Source organism: Camelina sativa, chromosome 5 (assembly GCF_000633955.1).
Source record: "Camelina sativa cultivar DH55 chromosome 5, Cs, whole genome shotgun sequence".
NCBI classification, from domain to species: Eukaryota; Viridiplantae; Streptophyta; class Magnoliopsida; order Brassicales; family Brassicaceae; genus Camelina; species Camelina sativa.
Genome location: NC_025689.1, coordinates 15,966,747 through 15,986,580, shown reverse-complemented (window position 1 = coordinate 15,986,580; position 19,834 = coordinate 15,966,747). Strand labels below are relative to the sequence as shown.

Genomic DNA, 19,834 nt, shown 5'->3' with positions numbered 1-19,834 from the left:
CTGACTTTAATTTGGATTCGGCTAAATGAGTAATTCCATGGCCGGTCTGGTCCGGTTTGGTTCCCAAAAAAAAACTGTAAATCACCCTACCGGCTACCGCGTCTTGTGTTGTGTAATGTTGTGCACCGGACCGACGATGAAGTCACTTTGATCCTCAGCGTCAGCGTCAATCAATGCTCATTTAAAAAAAAAATTAAATTAAATATTTGGAGCAAAAAAAATGAAACGGTGCGACTTTAATTAAAATAATTATTTATACTCCCTCCCATCACCAGTTCACCACCAAAGCATCTTCTCTCTCTTTCTTCTTCATCTACAAAAAACCCAGAAAACACACACAGTAATAAATGTCTCTTTCTCCCCCCATGTGATCTTTAATTGACTTTTCTTCTTCTTCATCTTCCTTGAAATTGTGGGGATTGATCAAAATTAAGACTTCCTTATCTGTTTATTATTATAACGTTCTGGAAACAAGAGAGAGATACCACTTTTAGGAGGTGTTCTTTATCTGCAAACTCTTTCAGGCAACACTCCTTTGTCTCTTTGCTTCTCTTCTTGTTTTGTTTCTATTTTATTTTGTTGTGTTGATGAGATGGCTTTTGTATTTTTACCAAGTTCTTGCTCCCCTTTGATTGGTCTTCTTCTTTTTCTAGATCGTTTGGTTTAAGTTGTTTGATGATCTGTGTATTGTGATGAGAACATCACTTTTTAGTCTCTTCACTTTGGTTTGATGATTCTTCATAAAGTTAAGAGTTTTTTTTTATTTTATTTCTTTGACTCTTAATCTTCTAATTTGATATGATCTGGTGTGTTTGTTTTGTGTGTAGCTTGTGGTGATTGAATATGAAGTTTCTTTTTTTTTTTTCAGGTTAAAGAACTTGACTGGGTCTGGTCTTGATTGTGTTGGAAGAGACATGATGATGTTCAACGAGATGGGTATGTATGGAAACATGGATTTCTTTCCCTCATCCACACCTCTCGATGTTTGTCCATTGCCACAAGCTGAACAAGAGCCAATGGTTGAAGATGTAGACTATACCGATGATGAGATGGATGTGGATGAGCTAGAGAAGAGGATGTGGAGAGACAAGATGCGTTTGAAACGTCTCAAGGAGCAACAAAGCAAGTGTAAAGACGGTGTCGACGGTTCGAAGCAGAGGCAGTCACAAGAGCAAGCTAGGAGGAAGAAAATGTCTAGAGCGCAAGATGGGATCTTGAAGTATATGTTGAAGATGATGGAAGTTTGTAAAGCTCAAGGCTTTGTTTATGGCATCATCCCTGAGAAGGGTAAGCCTGTGACGGGTGCTTCTGATAATCTGAGGGAATGGTGGAAAGATAAGGTCAGGTTTGATCGTAATGGTCCAGCTGCTATTGCTAAATACCAAGCAGAGAACAATATTCCTGGAGGGAGTAATGATTGTAACAGTTTGGTTGGACCAACACCTCATACACTTCAGGAGCTTCAGGACACGACTCTTGGATCACTTTTATCTGCGTTGATGCAACATTGTGATCCTCCACAGAGAAGGTTTCCTTTGGAAAAAGGAGTTTCTCCACCTTGGTGGCCTAATGGGAAAGAAGACTGGTGGCCTCAGCTTGGTTTGCCTAACGAGCAAGGTCCTCCTCCTTATAAAAAGCCTCATGATTTGAAGAAAGCATGGAAGGTTGGTGTTTTGACTGCGGTGATCAAGCATATGTCGCCTGATATTGCTAAAATCCGTAAGCTTGTGAGGCAATCGAAATGCTTGCAGGATAAGATGACGGCGAAAGAGAGTGCTACTTGGCTTGCTATTATAAACCAAGAAGAGGTTGTGGCGCGGGAGCTTTACCCCGAGTCATGCCCTCCTCTGTCTTCTTCATCATCTTTAGGAAGCGGGTCGCTTCTCATCAATGATTGTAGCGAGTATGATGTTGAAGGTTTTGAGAAGGAACAACCTAATTTCGATTTGGAAGAGAGAAAACCAGAGATAGTGATGATGAATCCTCAAACAAGCTTTGGCGTTGCTAAAATGCAACATTTTCCGATAAAGGAAGAAGTTGCCACTACGGGAAACTTGGAATTCACTAGAAAGAGGAAGCCGAACAACGATATGAATGTTATGATAATGGACAGACCAGCAGGTTACACTTGTGAGAATGGCCAGTGTCCTCACGGTAAAATGAATTTGGGATTTCAGGACAGGAGTTCAAGGGACAACCACCAAATGGTTTGTCCATACAGAGACAATCGTGTAGCATATGGAGCATCCAAGTTTCATGTGGGTGAAATGAGACCTCAGCACTCAGTTCAACCGATCGACCTATCAGGCTTTGGAGTTCCGGAAAACGGGCAGAAGATGATCACCGAGCTTATGGCCATGTACGATAGAAATGTCCAGAGCAGCCAAACTCCTCCTCCATTGATGGGACATCAAAGCATGACCCTTGATGCAAAACCAGCTCAGAATCAGCAGCTGAGTTTCAACAGTGGCAATCAAATGTATATGCAACAAGGAACCAACAGCGGAATCAACAATCGGTTTCAAATGGTGTTTGATTCGACACCGTTTGATATGGCAGCATTCGATTACAGAGATGACTGGCACACCGGACCAGTGGAAGGAATGGGAAAGCAGCATCAGCAGCAGCAGCAGCAAGATGCATCGATATGGTTTTGAATATCTCATTCTCTGTAACATTCTTTCCTAATGACTGTGTTACTGTTACCTACTTACCTGACTTGGGTTTGTATTCTATTGGCACCAACACATCTATATTGTTGATGATGATGAAGCCATCTATTTTTTTTTGTGTTTGAAAGTCATTAACTCATTCTCATGTTTAATAATCTCTTTATCCATTGAACATCTCTCTGATGCTACAAATATTTCTTGAGTTCTATCTTGTGTTAATCTAAGGTCCAAGTCCGAAGTACAAGTATAGCAATAATGAAACAAACTATAATTTCTCACTTTTGGTAGTTTTAAGACAATTCCAGTTTCCAACAGATAAATTTAGTTAAACCATCACCAGATAAATTATTTAATGCATGAGTGACCAAAATGAACAATACAACTCTGTCACTTTTGTTGGTTGTTCTTTAGTCAACTCAATTCAACATATCATTATAATAAGGAAAACACATGGCTTAGCCATATTGTTAGGGTTATCAAAAAGCATTTATCTTATAATATAAGTTATCTTTTTCTTTCATGTAGAAAAGTATATTCTCTTATAATTTGTTTGGTCAAACTTATATTAAACAATATAGTTACAGGTTGCCAACATTTGCTTCAGCGTCAGCTGTTGTGGCCTCTTCTTCACCACAGGCAAATTCTAATGTAAGTTTTAATCCACATTGTAATCCAAAATGGATATTTATATAATAATAAGGTGAAGGAGCCAAAATAGTGAGATTGTTTTTGGGAGGAAGAGAAGACAAACGTTGTTGTCTCCTTTAGTTTGGATTTGGAAGACAGCCCATGTGATATGCCTTGTGAAACCCCACCACTCTTTTAGTCTCTTCATCGCCAAAACTGACTACATTCATCCACTCATTTTGTTTCTTTATTATTATTTTATATCATATGTTCTGAACATTTTAATGTAAAATGATAATATATATATAGTAGCAGTTTTAATCGTAGTAATTTATGTAAGTGTTGTGATTTTGTCACCGTCCACATTTAAATTTATTATACTTGCTATTGACAAATTTATTTTTTCATTAAAAAAAACATCGAATAGTTTTAAAAAATAGAGAGTTTGATAGGAATTTTGTGTAAATAAAGTAGTTAAAACTAATTTTAGTAGTTTTTGAAATGTTGATTAGAAAAGAGGTTTAAAGATTATTTTAACGGGAAAGTGTAAAAAAAATCATAAACTTAGCAAAAGTGGTAAAAAAAATTCATAAATTTTGTTTGTAGTGACCTAAATCTTTAATTTTATTAACTTTTCAAATAAATCACGAATTTTTGTTAACAATATCAAAGAATGCATGCGTAACGAAATTTATTAGTGGTTATTAAACATTAAAATTGACTTTCTAAACAAAATCACAAACTTTTTTTTTATCATTTAAAAGAATTTGTTAATGAATAATCAAACTGCCAAAATATTGCTTATGATAATTCAAATTCATGTTTTATTTGGTAAAAGTAACGAGAGTTCATGATGTTTTTACAAAGTCAATGAAAATTTATTGTTTATTTAAAAAGTCAATAAAAATAGATATTTAAATTCATTACATGTAAAGTTTATGAATTTTTTCACCACTTTTAGTAAGTTGGTGATTTTTTTTTGACATTTTCCCCTTATTTTAACGTATTCTTTCAACAATTATTTTAACTCCATGTTTTGTCTTGTTTGAAACTAAACGACCGATTGAACCTCAAACTACTTTACATTATGTTCACATGTTGATATTAACATATACAAATTCCAGTTTAATCTCCTAAAATTAAAGTAAATCACCTCAAAAATTATCAAACTACATATTCAAATATCAGAACAAAGTATTATCAAAACATAATCTCATCAGATCAAAACAGAACGACAAAGTCTTCAACAATGCAACGTCGGAATGGTACAACCCTAGCATTGGTTGACCCAAACCATATAGCTACACAATATACATATACATAATATATTCAATAAGAATGCTGGCCCATAACAAACTGATAAAGAAGTACAATCCACAACATTAACTGAGCTCAATATTACTAATAGAATACCAAAATATATCTGTTGAACAATCACATTTTAGCTAGCTCTATTGAGCAACTTGTGGCGGTCGGAGATGATGAACAAAAAAAGGAGTTTCTCATATGGTTCTCACAATTTCCATTGAATTTTCCAACTAAACTAGTTTTATTTCTATTTTTTATTTTATTTTTTTTATTTAATTGAGAAATTACCAATGGAGATGCTCTAAAGTATCACCATGACTTCACTATTTCATATCTTCACAAGTAACCAAGGATGGGACAACTAATGATGAGTTTGACATATTTGACAAGTGTTTATGATTTTATCTAATAAATACAGATACAATACAAGTAAAAAAACTGGTTTTACAATCAAATTTTCTTGAATTTTGTAAAGTTGAATGCAAAGATCAAGAAATAAATTAGAATTTGACACGATGCAATTTGCCTAATTTGATTTACACTTGTTAATAAGTAATTTTCACAAACCTTATTTAAAATATTAGCTTAATCATATGTCAAAACAATAGTATTAACTAATTTTATAATATGTTACTAGATTTTAACCCGCGGTACACCGCGGGACTATATTTTTAAAAGTAAAATAAAAATCTAAATCTTTAGTAGATTAAAGAAATAAATATATATATATATATGACTAATGTTTTGTAAATTTTAAGTGTATATCCCTTATATCTATATATTATTTAGGTTTACCGGTTTAAAAATTTAGGTTTACCAGTTTAAATTATTAAATTCAAAATATAACCCGTGATATAACATAATACTGCTTGTTTATTTTACATAATCGTAATTTAATAAACTCAGTTAGATATGCCTAATATTCTAAGTCGATGGAGTTAACAAAATAATGAACTGATGATTTACTAACAATTAATGCTATAATTTTTCAATTTTTATTAATACACAAACTCATCCTGCTACATACCCAAACACAATTTTTCTTCCTTGCTTAAGTAAGACATGCATGTTTTTCAAAATCCAAATAACGAAAAATGCAAAAAAATAGAGTTCCATTAATTTTATGTATTTTATGATGATTTAAAGCAAGTAAACTAAATAAATCAAACAAAGATGATAGAAAAATCGTAATTTTAATTAAAAATATTATTTTATATTTCAAACAAAATCTTTTAATTGTATTTGGTTATAAGGATAGTAAAGAATTAATTGAAGATATTGTAATTAATTTAATTAGATGTTGGAATTAGTCATTGATTGATTATTGAGATATTTTAGGAATTTTTGTTTAGCCCAAAATAATGGTTTTAAATTTTAATTTAAAATTTAATGGTAATGGCATTTCTTGTAAATAAGTAGCAACTCTAGGATTTATTTGCTAAATGTCTCCAAAAATGTATATATAGATTATATATGTGTTATCCACGAGTCCCAAAAAAAATTTAGTGGGATAAATGCGGATCAACTATATTTATTTTGAGAATTTGGCGGGGTGGGTTGTTGTATGTCGAAAACTTATATAACCCACTACAATATTTGCCTATGACAAAACAAATATCTCTCTTCTCCATATAACAATTTAAAACCTTGTTGTTTAATCCCCCTTATAGTATTTTTACTTAGACTCCAATCGTTACCACATATGACTTTTGCCTTTGAAAGACGGTATATAGGTTTGTTGGGATCTGCCTCATGTATCTTTCTTAAAGCTATGTCAATATTCTTAGATATATCCTCCATGACACAACCATGTGGAATGGGAAATGTGCTGAGATTCCAAAAGACATTGTCACTAGGGGTTTGGAGGAAGGTGCTGCTGAGGACTTGGAAGAAGGTGCCACTGAGGGATTGGAAGAAGATGTCATATTTTCTGCATACAACGACAAGAAATTAGTGACAAGTGAGCTTTCACATTAAACTATGCTTTATACAACTGATATTATAGCCACATAGATGATGAAAAAAAAAGTTTCTCATAGGGTTCTCACCATTTTCCATTGAATTTTCCATTTAAAGTACTTTATTTATATTTTTTATTTATTTGTAATGGAAATCTCTCATTGAGAGATTACCAATAGAAATGCACTAAAATATCACCATAATATCACTACTTCATATCTTCACAAGTTTGTTAACCAATGATGGCAAAACTAATGATGAGTTTGGCATATTTAACAACTGTTTATGATTTTATCCAATAAATATAGACACAAGTAAAAAAAAAGGTTTTACAATCAAATTCTTTGAATTTTGTAAAGTTGAATGCAAAGGTCAAGAAATAAATTAGAATTTGACACTATGCAATTTGCCTAATTTGATTTACACATGTTAATAAGTAGTTCTCACAAACCTTATTTATAATATTAGCTTAAACATATGTCAAAACAATTAATATTTTATAGAAACATATTAATATATATACACTTTAAAGGGAGAATTTCAAAACATCCCCTTTCTTGATACATGATAAAACATAAATGATATAGTATCTTGCATTGTTTCTAGTTTTTTTTTTAAATACATTTATCAGAAAAACAATTTTTGATTTTTGTATGAAAAATTTGTTGATAAATAAGTGGAAAGTTCAAAATAGACTAAAGAATATTATATTTAATTTCTCGAACAAAATAGTTTACTAACGGTTTGTTGTATAGTATTAAATTTAAAACAACTAATTACAAACAAACATATTAAAATTTTAAGTCTAAAATGTTAAAATTTGATTAAATTCAACCTTTTAAATGTGGTTAAAATAATAAAATTTATTTTAAATTTACCTTGATATGTTGTCTCTGCTGAGAGCATGTATATTTGAATAGTGAAAACGAATCAATATTTCTAAACTAAAATTATAAAATTTAAATATAATTTTTACATAATATGTTATTTTATGTTAATGCAGTTTAATTTTAAAATTTTTTTAAAATATATATATGAATTATAAATGCACTAAATATACTTATTGTTATAATAATTAAAACATGAAACAAATTATTACTTCAAATACATATATATGTATATATATATATATATGATGGGGAAAATAGGTATATATATGGTTAAAGTATATATTATAAGTAACAATGATCTGTTTTAGTAATTATTTATATTTTTAAATTTATATAACACATAGATATAGAGCTATACTTATAATTGTAATTTAAGTTTTAAACAAATTTAATTTTTGTTTTATAGAAATTTAATATTTCATCGTTACAAATGAGGTATGAAGTTTGAAAATAATGAACTGTAGTATGAGATTTATATAGAAGTGTGAGCATAGTAAACATCATATTTTATTACATCGAATGAGGTATGAAGTTTGTTGTGTATACAACCACCACCGGATAATTACATATCAAATTCGTAAAAACGGCCGATGGTGGTTTTGTTTTGTTTTCGATATAGTTTTCAGTTTTTCATTTTTAAGGTCAAAATCCAGAAAGTTTAAACTTTGATTCAGTTTGACACGGCATATCCACCATAGTTCTTTACTCATTTCTCTCATACATGACCTACGGTTTTAAAGTTCTTTAGGGAACCATCACATACATAAAGCCTTACACACCAACTAGTTCGTACATGGGACACAAATCAGCCATGTACTCTTTGTAAAATACAGATTTGTTCAGATCAAGATGCAACTGTCTAATTTTTTATTTACCTAGGACTGCTAAAAGTGAATTTTTGGAACTAAACACATCATCTGCGACAAATTACACAACCAACATTAGAGCATCTTCAAATTTAGTAGTTCCCAGAAAAACACACCCAAAGAAAAAGAAGACAAATCAACATAGAAGTGCGAATAATATAAAACGAGTGCTGCAAAAAAAAAAAAAAAAAAAAAAATTAAAGAACCTTACCTACTTCTTCTGTCTTCATCTATCTCCTCCATTGATTACGCTTCTTGATTGAAGCGCCCTACAGAGGCCAAAAACAAAAGAACACACATTCTCTAAGATTCCTTCTTTCTTCTTCGTCTTCTTCTTCCCCACGGGAACGTTCGTCTGGGTCTCTCTTTTCTTTTTTTCTTCTCTTCTCTCCAATTCAGAGCTTTTAAGTTGCCCATGGTGGGTTTAAAGTTCGTTCCTTTACTCAATTTCGAAGCTCTGTGTCTGTTTTATCTCTTCCTTTTATCAAAGCTGATGAGAAATTGAGAATGTGGGTTCTTCTGACTCTTAGATTCCTTGTTTAGAGAACTCGGGTTTGGGTTTTTCTGAGTTGAACTGCTCTGTTTTTTTGAAGTCATGCAGATAATATGTTCGATGATATTACTGTTAGTGATGATTATAAGCGTTTCAGGTTTTTCCGACTTTGAAGCTCTTTTGGAGCTCAAGAAAGGTTTTCAGAGTGACCCTTTTGGTAAAGTTCTTACTTCATGGGATCCTAAAGCTTTATCCTCTGATAGGTGTCCTTTAAACTGGTACGGGGTTACTTGTAGTAGCGGAGATGTTACTTCCATTGATTTGAATGGTTTAGGTCTGCTTGGGAATTTCAGTTTCCCAGTCATTGTTGGTCTCAGAATGCTTCAGAACTTGTCAATTTCCAATAATCAGTTTGCTGGAACTCTCTCCAACATTGGTTCGTTTAAGTCTCTTAAGTATTTGGATGTATCTGGTAACTTGTTCAGTGGCTCACTACCTTCTGGAATTGAGAATTTGAGGAATCTGGTGTTTGTAAATCTATCTGGTAACAACTACTTGGGAGGAGTGATTCCTTCTGGGATTGGGAGTCTTGAGAAGTTGAAGTACCTTGATTTGCAAGGCAATAGTTTCTTCGGGGAAGTGATGAGTCTGTTTTCTCAGCTAAACAGTGTGGAGTATGTAGATATAAGCAGGAACAACTTCTCCGGTTCGCTTGATTTGGGACTCGCAAAGTCAAGCTTTGTTTCCTCGATTCGTTATTTGAACGTTAGTGGGAATTCTTTGGTAGGGGAGCTATTTGCTCATGATGGTATCCCATTTTTCGATAGCTTAGAGGTGTTTGATGCTAGCAGTAATCAATTGTCTGGTTCTGTTCCTGTCTTCAGTTTTGTTGTCTCTCTCAAGATTCTTCGGCTACAAGATAATCAGTTGTCGGCTTCTTTACCACCAGGCCTTCTACAAGAGAGTTCAACCGTCTTGACGGAGCTAGATCTTAGCCTCAATCATCTTGAAGGTAAAATCTCTATGAATCTTCATACCCTTTTGGTTCTCTTATTTTCAAGACTTTCTTTGCAAATCTTCTTAACTGGGAGTATTCGTGGCAGGTCCTATTGGAAGTATAACTTCTTCAACACTAGAGAAACTTAATTTGTCTTCAAATAGACTATCGGGATCCTTACCTCTAAAGGTAGGGCATTGTGCCATTGTGGATCTGAGTAACAATAACATTTCAGGAGACTTGTCAAGGATACAGAATTGGGGAGATTCTGTAGAAATTATTCGGTTGAGTTCAAACTCACTCACTGGAACACTACCTGGTCAAACTTCTCAATTCTTGAGGCTGACTTCACTCGAGGTTGCTAACAATATGTTGCGGGGCGTACTACCATTTATTTTAGGAACCTATCCTGAACTGAAACTGATTGATCTTAGTCACAACCAGCTTAGCGGCTTTCTACCAAGTAATCTGTTGATATCTGCAAAGTTGACAGATCTCGACCTGTCAAACAATAATTTCTCTGGTTCACTTCCTCTTCAGGATGCAAGTACTGCGGAAGACCTGAGCTTGACTAATATTGGTCTGTCACATAACTCCTTAGGTGGAGTTCTCTCAGAGGAACTAACTCGCTTCCACAATTTGGTATCGCTCGACCTTTCTTATAACAACTTTGAAGGGCAGATCCCTGATGGCCTCCCAGACAGCTTAAAGGTATTCATTGTCTCTGCCAATAATCTCTCTGGAAATGTCCCGGAGAATCTTAGACGGTTTCCTGATTCAGCGTTTCATCCAGGGAATGCCTTACTGAATGTCCCCATTTCTTTAGAAACACCAGAACATAAAGCAGATATAACCATACGGAAGCATGGGTATCATATGAAGTCATCTGTAAAGGCAGCCCTGATCATAGGCTTGGTCGTGGGTGCTGCTCTACTTGCTCTTGTTTGTGCAATGTTTCATTTTATGTTGAGAAAGCAACATGATGAAGAGAAATCAGATGTCACTGGAGAAAAGAGCATTATTCCAAAAGCTGAACTTTCTCCTTCGAATGTGATTGCAGAAAAGAACAGTGTACAGGAAAATGAATCTTCGTCTTCTACGCCCTCAATTAAGGCCAATCTACCGGTTTCTTCTTCACGTTTTTCCCAGTATAGTGACTCTGAGAATTCTCCATCATTTCTAAAAGAACATACCGAAGAGCTTCACCCTGAATCAACACGAAAAGATGAAAGCTTGTCATCCAAAGTTTCCCTGGTGTCTTCTTCAACTTCATCGTTATCTAATATCCAGAATTCACCAAATCCTAGGTCTCAACAAACTTCTGTGAAACTGGACGGAAACCTGTATATTTTCGACAGTTCGCTTAAGCTTACAGCAGAGGAACTGTCTTGTGCTCCGGCTGAAGCTATTGGAAGGAGCTGCCATGGAACTCTGTACAGAGCAGTGCTCAATTCTGGTTCTGTATTAGCCGTCAAATGGTTAAGAGAAGGGACTGCCAAAGGTAAAAAGGAATTTGCAAGGGAGATAAAGAAACTTGGGAACATCAATCACCCAAATCTCGTTTCTCTTCAGGCTTACTACTGGGGGCCGAAAGAACACGAGAAGCTCATCATATCAAGATACATGGATGCACCCTGTTTAGCTTTCTATCTCCAAGGTAAAGACTTGCATAGTAAAAATCTTGATTGCTTTTTTCACTTGAAACATGAATTCTCCTACATGACTATATATATCAAAGATGATTTACTCATTCTCTGTTGTTGTCTGCAGAGGCTGGACTGCTAAACCTCCCACCATTGTTGCTGGAAAACCGTCTTAAAATTACTCTTGACATAGCCAGTTGTCTTAGTTACTTGCACAACGAGGAAGCAATTCCACACGGGAATCTAAAATCAACCAATGTTCTCCTAAAACCTCCTGAACTCACTGCACACCTAACAGATTACAGTTTTCACCGGTTAATCACACCAGAAGCCACATCAGAGCAAGTCTTGAATGCAGCTGCTCTCGGCTACTGCCCTCCAGAGTTTGCCAGCTTGAGTAAACCATACCCTTCTCTGAAAAGCGATGTGTATGCCTTTGGGGTCATTTTGTTAGAGCTTCTAACAGGGAAGGTTTCAGGAGATATAGTTTGCAGTGATCCAGGGGTTGTTGAACTCACTGAATGGGTTCTTCTGCTTGTGGGACAAAACCGTGCTGCTGAGTGTTTTGATCCATCCATTATTGAGTCACAGGTTTCAAGGAATTCCTCTGGAGTTCTCACTGATGTCTTACAGGTTGCTGTGAGCTGTATCTCACCGGCACCAGAGAGGCCGGACATGAAGTTGGTCTATCAGGAGCTCTCCAGAATTGTTCTCAAGAGGACAAACTAGAAGAGCTTTCGTTGTGAATGTCGCTGTAAAAATGCCTTGTTGGATTCATTTTGTTCCATTGATCCCGTTTTTATTTTAGCATAATATGAAACTGTAAATCTAAATCCAATAGTCCAACTAATTTCGAGACAGTAGGAATATAGGATTGACATATATATCATTGTTGTAACTTTGTAAGTCTCAAGTCCCAGCAGAAAATTAAACAGAACTCAATGTTGCTTAGCCCCGTCCAATCATTCAATATCGAGCAAGTTTAACTTAATTCAAAAAAAAGTTTCCATAAGACATAACAATGACAATCATCATGAAATACGAAAATGGTTGAAATCAGGAAAATATATCAAATTAATATCCCAATGCAAGCTATACAAAACCAAGTTTAGAATGCAACGGATGTAAGAGATATCTAGGAGTTGCGAGAGCTGACTTAAGATCAAAAAGATTGATAGTGAATTAAAGAACTAAATGAATTAACCACAAATATATACCTTCTTCGGAAAATGAGATCGAGTAGCAAGAAGCAGTGGTACAAAGAGAAGAGCTAATGCTGAGATCTTCCATCAAAAACACATTTGTTAAACTATTCCACTTCCACATAAACACTTATTCACAGGACATCAAGTCACGTTACATATTTTAAAAGAGAATCACAGTGTAACTAAGCAACGATACCTAACCGCATAGAAAGCGCTTAGCTTTCTTTCGCATTTCAAAAAGAATTCCAACTTGAGAAGATAGACTGTCTATGCGGGAATGTGTAATGTGTTCACCTTCCATGTATCTCTCTGGCCCTTAAAAGGTATACACATAACTCACTACATAAATAATATTTCAGTCACTGAAACAAAAACATGTGCTGTCACAAAAATCAAATCTTTAAACAATAAAATCTAAAAGGCTTAAACTGAAAGCTCAACAACTAGCAGTGAAGACAAAGGCATGTTAACAAACATATTAACTACAGACAAGACTTCAGTATTTACAATAAAGTAATCAAGGTCACCTAAGGCTCAGACAACAAGCAAATCATATACATATATACACACGCAAACATAAATGAACCAAGGCTTGTCTAAGCTATAACAACTATATATAGTGAGATAGGAGAGGGGTAACTAAGGATTACTAATGTACATAAATACCCTTAATACAAGTATGATACATACTACTCTCTACAATATCCTCCTCCTCCTCCTCTGTTGTATTCACCACCATGACCATCAGGGTGCACGGCTTCCTCACTCTCTGGCTTCCCCGTGCCTGTGCAAAACAAGACATTATTCAAAGATAATGGTTAGCACGTGGAAATGTGCATTCCTCTTCCTGATTTCAAACTTTGTATTTTAACTTCAAATATACATATAAATTGGGAAGTCCTCCTTCTATAATTAAAAAGCTTTACAACATTAACTATATATAAGTTCTATATAAAATTTGTATAAACAATCTAAATTGGACTAGAAATCAACAACATAATTAAGTGAAAGATGTTTTGACTCAAATAATAATTGGATGAGATCAAGTTATATTAGCATCATAAGCGTAATATATATTTTTTGTTACTAGCCTCCCAAAGGAAGAAGTTGACTGAAATGTATTAAAAGAACTTTTACCTACCCGCAGAAACTTCGGAGACGACGAGAAGAATTGCAAATAGACCTAACAGAATCAAAGCCTTGGAAGCCATTTTTTTTTTCTCTCAACTTCTTATAACTCTCTTCTCTTAGTATGTTAAAACCAAGTGATGAGTGAAATGTTACACTGCATGGCCTCTATTTAGAGAAAACGTGAAGGAGGGAATGAGAAAAGTCAAATGCTACAAGAAAAATAAAATGCTACAATAAGGAGATAAGAATCAAACTATGCATACGTGTTGGTGTTGCATGTGTCGGGTCTCCGTAAACGACTTACTCCACTAGTCTTTTAGATATTTCTACAAACTTATTAAGAACAACGCATTTGTTCGTACACATAACATATAACACATGTAACCTTGTAGATATTTAGAATTCCATTATTGGATTATTTATTATCATTTGGGCAGAAAAGTCGTCCACAGTGTTGTCTCTACTGATACTTGTTATAAGTATATTCCTTCCAATCTCTGCCGACAGACAAATCTATATTCAGTGAAAATGAGTAACTATAATGAATTAAGTAGAGTCTAGAGGAGCAATACGTAGTAACTACGAAGGACTTACTCAAAAGGTCTCAATAATTTTGAGTATTTGACGTGGAAGGGGGAAATGTGCTGGTTATTTACTAAGGAATTACTTCCATGTGGTGCAGCACGTTGCAACAAATATAATTTATAAAACGAATGAAAATCTTCTATTTCGCACTTTGTTTTATGTATTTTTGTTTTGTTTTGTTTTACCTCAAGACACTTGGTAACCTATAAAAGATGATAATAGGGTGTGTAATAATTTGAGGAGAGAAACCTTACTTTCTAATATATTTATATAAGATGTGTGACTATTGATTAAATAATGTGTCGTATAATAGTTAAGTTATTAGTTTCAGTCCATTCATAAAATTAAAAACATATTCATAAAAGTAGGTTCAGTGGAAGGATTTGTGAGCTTTGTGCACTAGTGATCGTGTTTCAAAAACGTGAACGAGAAACAGCTGAAATCCAATGAAAAACAGAATTGAATCTCCATTGCGAGAGCTCACTGATGTCAGAGATGTTATAAGGTTAAATTATTAGAATGCATTCTGTTGTTGTGAAAGACGATCTGGTTTGATTGAATTTGACTAGTAAGAATGCCTTCTTGAAAAGTAAGTTGATAAATCATTAAATCTTGTTCGAGTCTTTCGCTTCCGTAGTAATTTGTTATTGTTTTGGGTTGTATAGATAGAAATACTGTATGTGTTACTATGTGCATCGTAGTCTCAACTCTCATAATATATATAAACTAGATTAGGACCCTTGAGCACGGGTTGAATTTTTTTATTTATATTATAATTTTAGAATAAAATATAATTTATATGATTGTTTTTAAAGTTTTCTTGGATAAAATATTATGCAATAAAATCATATACTAAATATTATGCTAAATTATATGCTTAATATGACTCATGCTTAGCTGAGATTTTATATTTAACTGCACAATAAGATTTCAGAAATAACGATTAAGCGTGATAAATTGTCAAGATTTTATTCCTTTTTACGCCTAACCGTATATATTTTGTAATGATATATGGAATAGATTTTATTTTGGAAATTGTATAAATCATTGGAATATTTTCTTTAAGAAGATTATTTGGGATATTAATAAGTATATTTATATAGCACATGGATTGACCAATTAATATATAATTTTTTTTTGTAACCAATCTATATTTAATCTATAACTTATTTTATAACCAACTTATAAAAATTATATAGTCTACCAAAAAAAAGTTGTGTACTTCCGTTTTATTATATAGGAGATCCTGTACTATATTTTATAACTCGCTGGTCACTAGTTAAAAGTTTTCTTTAATGAAAGTTTGTGAAACACATAGAATCTGAACTCTAGTTAAAAGTTTGAACAACAAACAGATCTAAAGAGAGGAAGCGAACAAGGCAAACAATAAAATTAGTACATGTCTCGGTTATATAACGAGACTCGGTCAATTATCACAGCAGTGCTTGCCTCAGCACCACCCAGTTTTAGACATTCGATAGCTCCTCTATCAGTCTGAAGATATCAATCAATGTAAAAAAAAAAAAAACAAAAAACATTCAGCAAATTGTGAAAACCCCCTAAAAGTTAAACGAATAGACTCATCAAACAAACAAGACGTTTATAATTTAGATAGATATTTTCATTCATATACCTTGATTTCTTTTTTTTTTTATTTTGACAGCAAGATACAAGATCAGCTCAAACGAGCCAATTGGTAGGGAAAAAGTTTACAAAGGTAACTTGATGTGACTCGGTTCTAGCACGCCGTGCCAGCTTGTCAGCATTACCATTCTGCGTTCGGGGAACTTGGACTAGTGAAAAGGATAAGAACTCCTCCTTGTCCGCCTCAATCTCGTCCAAATATGTCTTGAAAGCAGGCCACTCAGACGGCGAAGACACCATCTTCACCAAATCAGAACAGTCTGTGAGAAAAACAACATTCTCATTATCCGCACCGATCATGCAACGCATTGCCCAGATTAAGGCTTCCACTTCTGCGTGGAGAGGTGACAAGCTGCGGCGAAGGTTAGATGCACCCATAGTGGGAGATTCCCCCTCAGGAGAAATGCAATACCATCCTCGGCCTGTATACTGATCAGTCACCTTCCAAGATCCGTCCACAAAGCAACGGAAGCAACTCCCATATTTGTTGGCTGAAAGCAGCCCAGAAACTATAGGACCAGTGTTGGGGTGAGGCCCAATCTGGTGAGACAGTTCTACTGTATCCGCTTGGGCCGAAGACCAAAGTTTTGCTTCCTCCTCTGCTAACTGTAAAATTGCTAGCGGGTTGGAATCCAGATTGTTAAAAATCTTATCATTTCTGGCCTTCCAAATATACCAAAGAATCCATGGGAAGATATCCGCTGAAGGATTCCGTTGGGATCTCCAAAATAGATAGTCCATGTTTGTATAGATAGATTCTGTGGGAAAAAGGTCCGGGGATGTCGGGAAGGAGGACAGAGCCCACACCTGCCAAGCCGGTGGGCATAAAAATAGGGCATGATTAATCGTTTCCTCAGGACAACCGCACCGGCCACATTCAGGATCACAGGTCATACCACGCCGCCTCAAATTAGCCGTTGTTGCTATACAGCCCGTAATTGCTTGCCATAAAAAATGACGAATTTTTGGTGGGCACCGAATCTTCCAGACAAAGGCCTGTAAAGGGATAATGTTTGGGCCAAAAGCAGGTGCAGAGGTCACCTGGTTCTGGCGCAAAGCATTATATCCAGATTTCACTGTGTATAAACTAGTCTTTGTCAAATGCCAACCCAACATATCTGGAGAATCTGGTTTACCAATAGGTAAAGCAGAAATAATGGCAACGTCCTCCGGCTTGAAAGAGGCCGAAAGTAAAGCCAGGTTCCAGGAATGAGAGCTCCTGTCAATAAGGGTTTCAACTCTAAGCGTGGGATCTATGGGCGATCCCGAACGCAATGCTGGTCTCGGGGGTTGAGCAGGGATCCAGGGATCTGACCATACTGAAATGGAATCTCCAGATCCTACTCGTTTAATAAGTCCTTTGTTTACCAGAGAGCGAGCAGATACCATACTCCGCCATCCATAAGATGGCGAGTAGGATTTAATTGGATCCAAAGGGTTGGAGTGCCTATATACCTTGATTTCTTGACACCTTCTTTCACTGCAATTTCAATGGATTGAACTGCCAAAACAATCCAAATAAACCTATGACTGGTCTATTAATTAGGAAAGACAAAAGGAAAAGAAAAGAAAATAATGGAGTACCTTTTTTCTCAGGTGTGGGATAGCATGAGATGTACAAGGGCGGACAGTGATAATAATAGCAGACTCTAGCTCGGAAATGTTTTGGCTGACCATTAGAAGGATCCATACTTTCAAAGGTAATGAAATACATTACCGAAGCAGCACCAGTCGCGTAAAAATTGGCTTTGATAGCCTCGACAAATTCATATTTTGTATCCTGTGTTTTCGAAACAAATTAAGGGTAAACCAATCGTAAACGAGAACAAGCACATCTTTCTTAAACAAAGAGACTACAGTTAGTATCCGACCTCCCTTTCATTGTATCTCTCAAGAGATTCCGGAGACAGCCGGTACATTAACTCTCTGGTGGTTTCGGGTTCCATGACGTACTCATTGTTATCATCGAAATTAAGAGGTCGGTAATTAAAAAGACAGCGGAACTGCTTGAAGTCAATGTCGAAACCCTATATGATAAACCAAAGATTCCCCCACACAAAAAAATTAACAATAGCATTTTCCAAGTATAGAAGATGAGATTACTCGCACTAGAGTCCCCCACAAATCAACAACATACAATAATATTTTCTAACCAAGAATATAACACTATATATATGTTTTCAGAGAATGGAACAAAAAAAATTCAATCATAAAAGACAACTGAATAAAGAACCTCGCTCTCAATGACTTGTTCCTTGATGATGCGTTCCTCTTCTTCAGGCGAGAGATTAGCCTCTTCGTTTTCACCACGTCTTATATAAGGAATATACACATCCTCAGGCTCAGTACCAGGCACGTATTTTAAATACGCTGGTATTTCCATGATAGTCCTCTCTGAGAGAAACGACCGGAAAAACAAAAAAAAAAACAATAAAATTCGAAATTAGGGATTGATCCGCCAATTTTTATAGAATAGATCCTTTTTAGATCGATATATAGAGTTTGGATTCGTCGTACCTAGTAAATCATCTGACATCGCTACTTGCGTTTATGAACAAAAAAGAAGAACCCTTTAGTTTTTGTTTTGTCTGGAAGTGTACTTTAATTATGAATTAACATCATCATTTCCACAAAAAGATAAGAATCCAGACATAATATTAATTCCCATTTTAGTTGAACTACAGCCCCCCTAAGTTTTTGTTCTTTTCGAATTTAGTCTTATATATTTTGGGTAGTACACCAATAACCCTTGGGACAGCACTAAGAAATTGCTCTTGCATGCTTTATCACACTCACAATTTAATTAATGGGTGATCCTGAAAAGTTATGACGGAAACTATTATCGAGAATTTATTTATACGTTTATACGTTTTGAATTCATTTAGTCATAAAGATCGATATTTTTGTTTTATATTTTCAGCTTCCACAAAATTAAGTCAAAAGAATTTAGTAACAAAGCTCGAGCTCGGTCGTGGCGGCACGCCTAACGTACTAGTTACTCCTCTGTCTCAAATATATGATATGGTTCCGAGGCTTTTACACCTTTTTATATACGGTATATGAAATCTCCATATACTACTTGCAAAAAAAGATTTCCCAACCCATTTTTTCAGAGTGTGACATTTGTAAATTTTGCATCACCACACACGATTAGTATGTAGTACTAAATGGTAAAGCATGAACTCTCTATTTTATATTTTAGTAACAATATTAATTGAAAAGACATGCATATTTATTGAATATTAGAAACGAAAGGGTCAAGTGCGGCATTTCTTGTCTCCTCCTTTCATTTTTCTCTGCGAGACCTCAGCATCATTGTGAGGAAGAAACAAAGAAGGAAAAAAAATCTTTAGAGCTCTTTCATTTTCAAGGTATGTGCAATTTCTTCTACTCATTTTCTTGCTTATTTAATCGATGATGATAGATGTTGAAATTTTTCTTTCTGTTTTGTCCACATTTTGAAAATTTATCTTATACGAATGATCATAAGATTCATCACTCATAAGAATTGAAAATTAGAACAAGATGTGTGAACGGTTCCTCTTATTTCATAGACAATAATACAAGATAGCGTGTGTGATGTGTGTGTGTTTTTTTTTTCCACCTTTGTAAATATAGATTTTTACTCACGAGTGAGAAGTTCTAGAGTAACTCGTATGGTCAAATTAAGTTGAATGTACTATCATCTCATTATGAAAATGTTTGGTGTATTATAGTATATAGATAACATTCTAAATTGTTTCTTTTAGTTCGTTTGGTGTCAGTTTTCTCACACAATTAGGTTGAACCACTGTCTTTTTTTTTTTTTTTTTTT

At 34.7% G+C, this 19,834-nt stretch overlaps 3 protein-coding genes and 1 long non-coding RNA gene across 6 annotated transcripts; 2 read left to right on the top strand and 2 right to left on the bottom strand.

Annotated features, from left to right (window-relative positions):
* Positions 270–2,848, top strand: LOC104787027 (ETHYLENE INSENSITIVE 3-like 1 protein). 2 transcript variants are annotated; one of them, XM_010512519.2, is made up of 2 exons: positions 270–524; positions 869–2,846. In XM_010512519.2, exon 2 carries the CDS (start codon positions 915–917, stop codon positions 2,655–2,657), a length of 1,743 nt encoding a protein of 580 aa, XP_010510821.1. In that variant the 5' UTR covers positions 270–524; positions 869–914; the 3' UTR covers positions 2,658–2,846. The 2 variants fall into 2 exon arrangements, with proteins under 2 accessions (XP_010510821.1, XP_010510822.1); XM_010512520.1 differs by lacking the exon at positions 270–524 and adding an exon at positions 531–746 and having other exon boundaries at positions 869–2,848.
* LOC104787026 (probable inactive receptor kinase At5g10020) lies at positions 8,520–12,406 on the top strand. 2 transcript variants are annotated; one of them, XM_019245949.1, is made up of 4 exons: positions 8,520–9,827; positions 9,919–11,313; positions 11,385–11,469; positions 11,583–11,762. In XM_019245949.1, the coding sequence occupies exons 1-4, from the start codon at positions 8,918–8,920 to the stop codon at positions 11,629–11,631; spliced, it is 2,439 nt and encodes an 812-aa protein (XP_019101494.1). In that variant the 5' UTR covers positions 8,520–8,917; the 3' UTR covers positions 11,632–11,762. The 2 variants fall into 2 exon arrangements, with proteins under 2 accessions (XP_019101494.1, XP_010510820.1); XM_010512518.1 differs by having other exon boundaries at positions 9,919–11,469; positions 11,583–12,406.
* LOC104787025 lies at positions 15,653–17,872 on the bottom strand. The gene is made up of 3 exons (XR_767761.2): positions 17,605–17,872; positions 17,476–17,521; positions 15,653–15,870 (listed from the first exon to the last, which is right to left on the bottom strand). It is a non-coding gene; the product is annotated as an uncharacterized LOC104787025 (long non-coding RNA).
* Positions 17,880–18,630, bottom strand: LOC104789293. Its single transcript, XM_010515017.1, has 3 exons — positions 18,538–18,630; positions 18,254–18,414; positions 17,880–18,047 (listed from the first exon to the last, which is right to left on the bottom strand). The coding sequence occupies exons 1-3, from the start codon at positions 18,554–18,556 to the stop codon at positions 17,880–17,882; spliced, it is 348 nt and encodes a 115-aa protein (XP_010513319.1). The 5' UTR covers positions 18,557–18,630.

Bases quoted from the DNA above. Each gene is read 5' to 3' on its own strand.
- LOC104787027 (XM_010512520.1), top strand. From the start codon at position 915: ATGATGATGTTCAACGAGATGGGTATGTATGGAAACATGGATTTCTTT.
- LOC104789293 (XM_010515017.1), bottom strand. The intron at 18,048-18,253 runs GTTCTTTATTCA...TTTATCATATAG, and splicing joins AACAAGTCATTGAGAGCGAG to GGTTTCGACATTGACTTCAA.
- LOC104787026 (XM_010512518.1), top strand. From the start codon at position 8,918: ATGCAGATAATATGTTCGATGATATTACTGTTAGTGATGATTATAAGC. The intron at 9,828-9,918 runs GTAAAATCTCTA...TATTCGTGGCAG, and splicing joins TAGCCTCAATCATCTTGAAG to GTCCTATTGGAAGTATAACT. The intron at 11,470-11,582 runs GTAAAGACTTGC...TGTTGTCTGCAG, and splicing joins TTTAGCTTTCTATCTCCAAG to AGGCTGGACTGCTAAACCTC.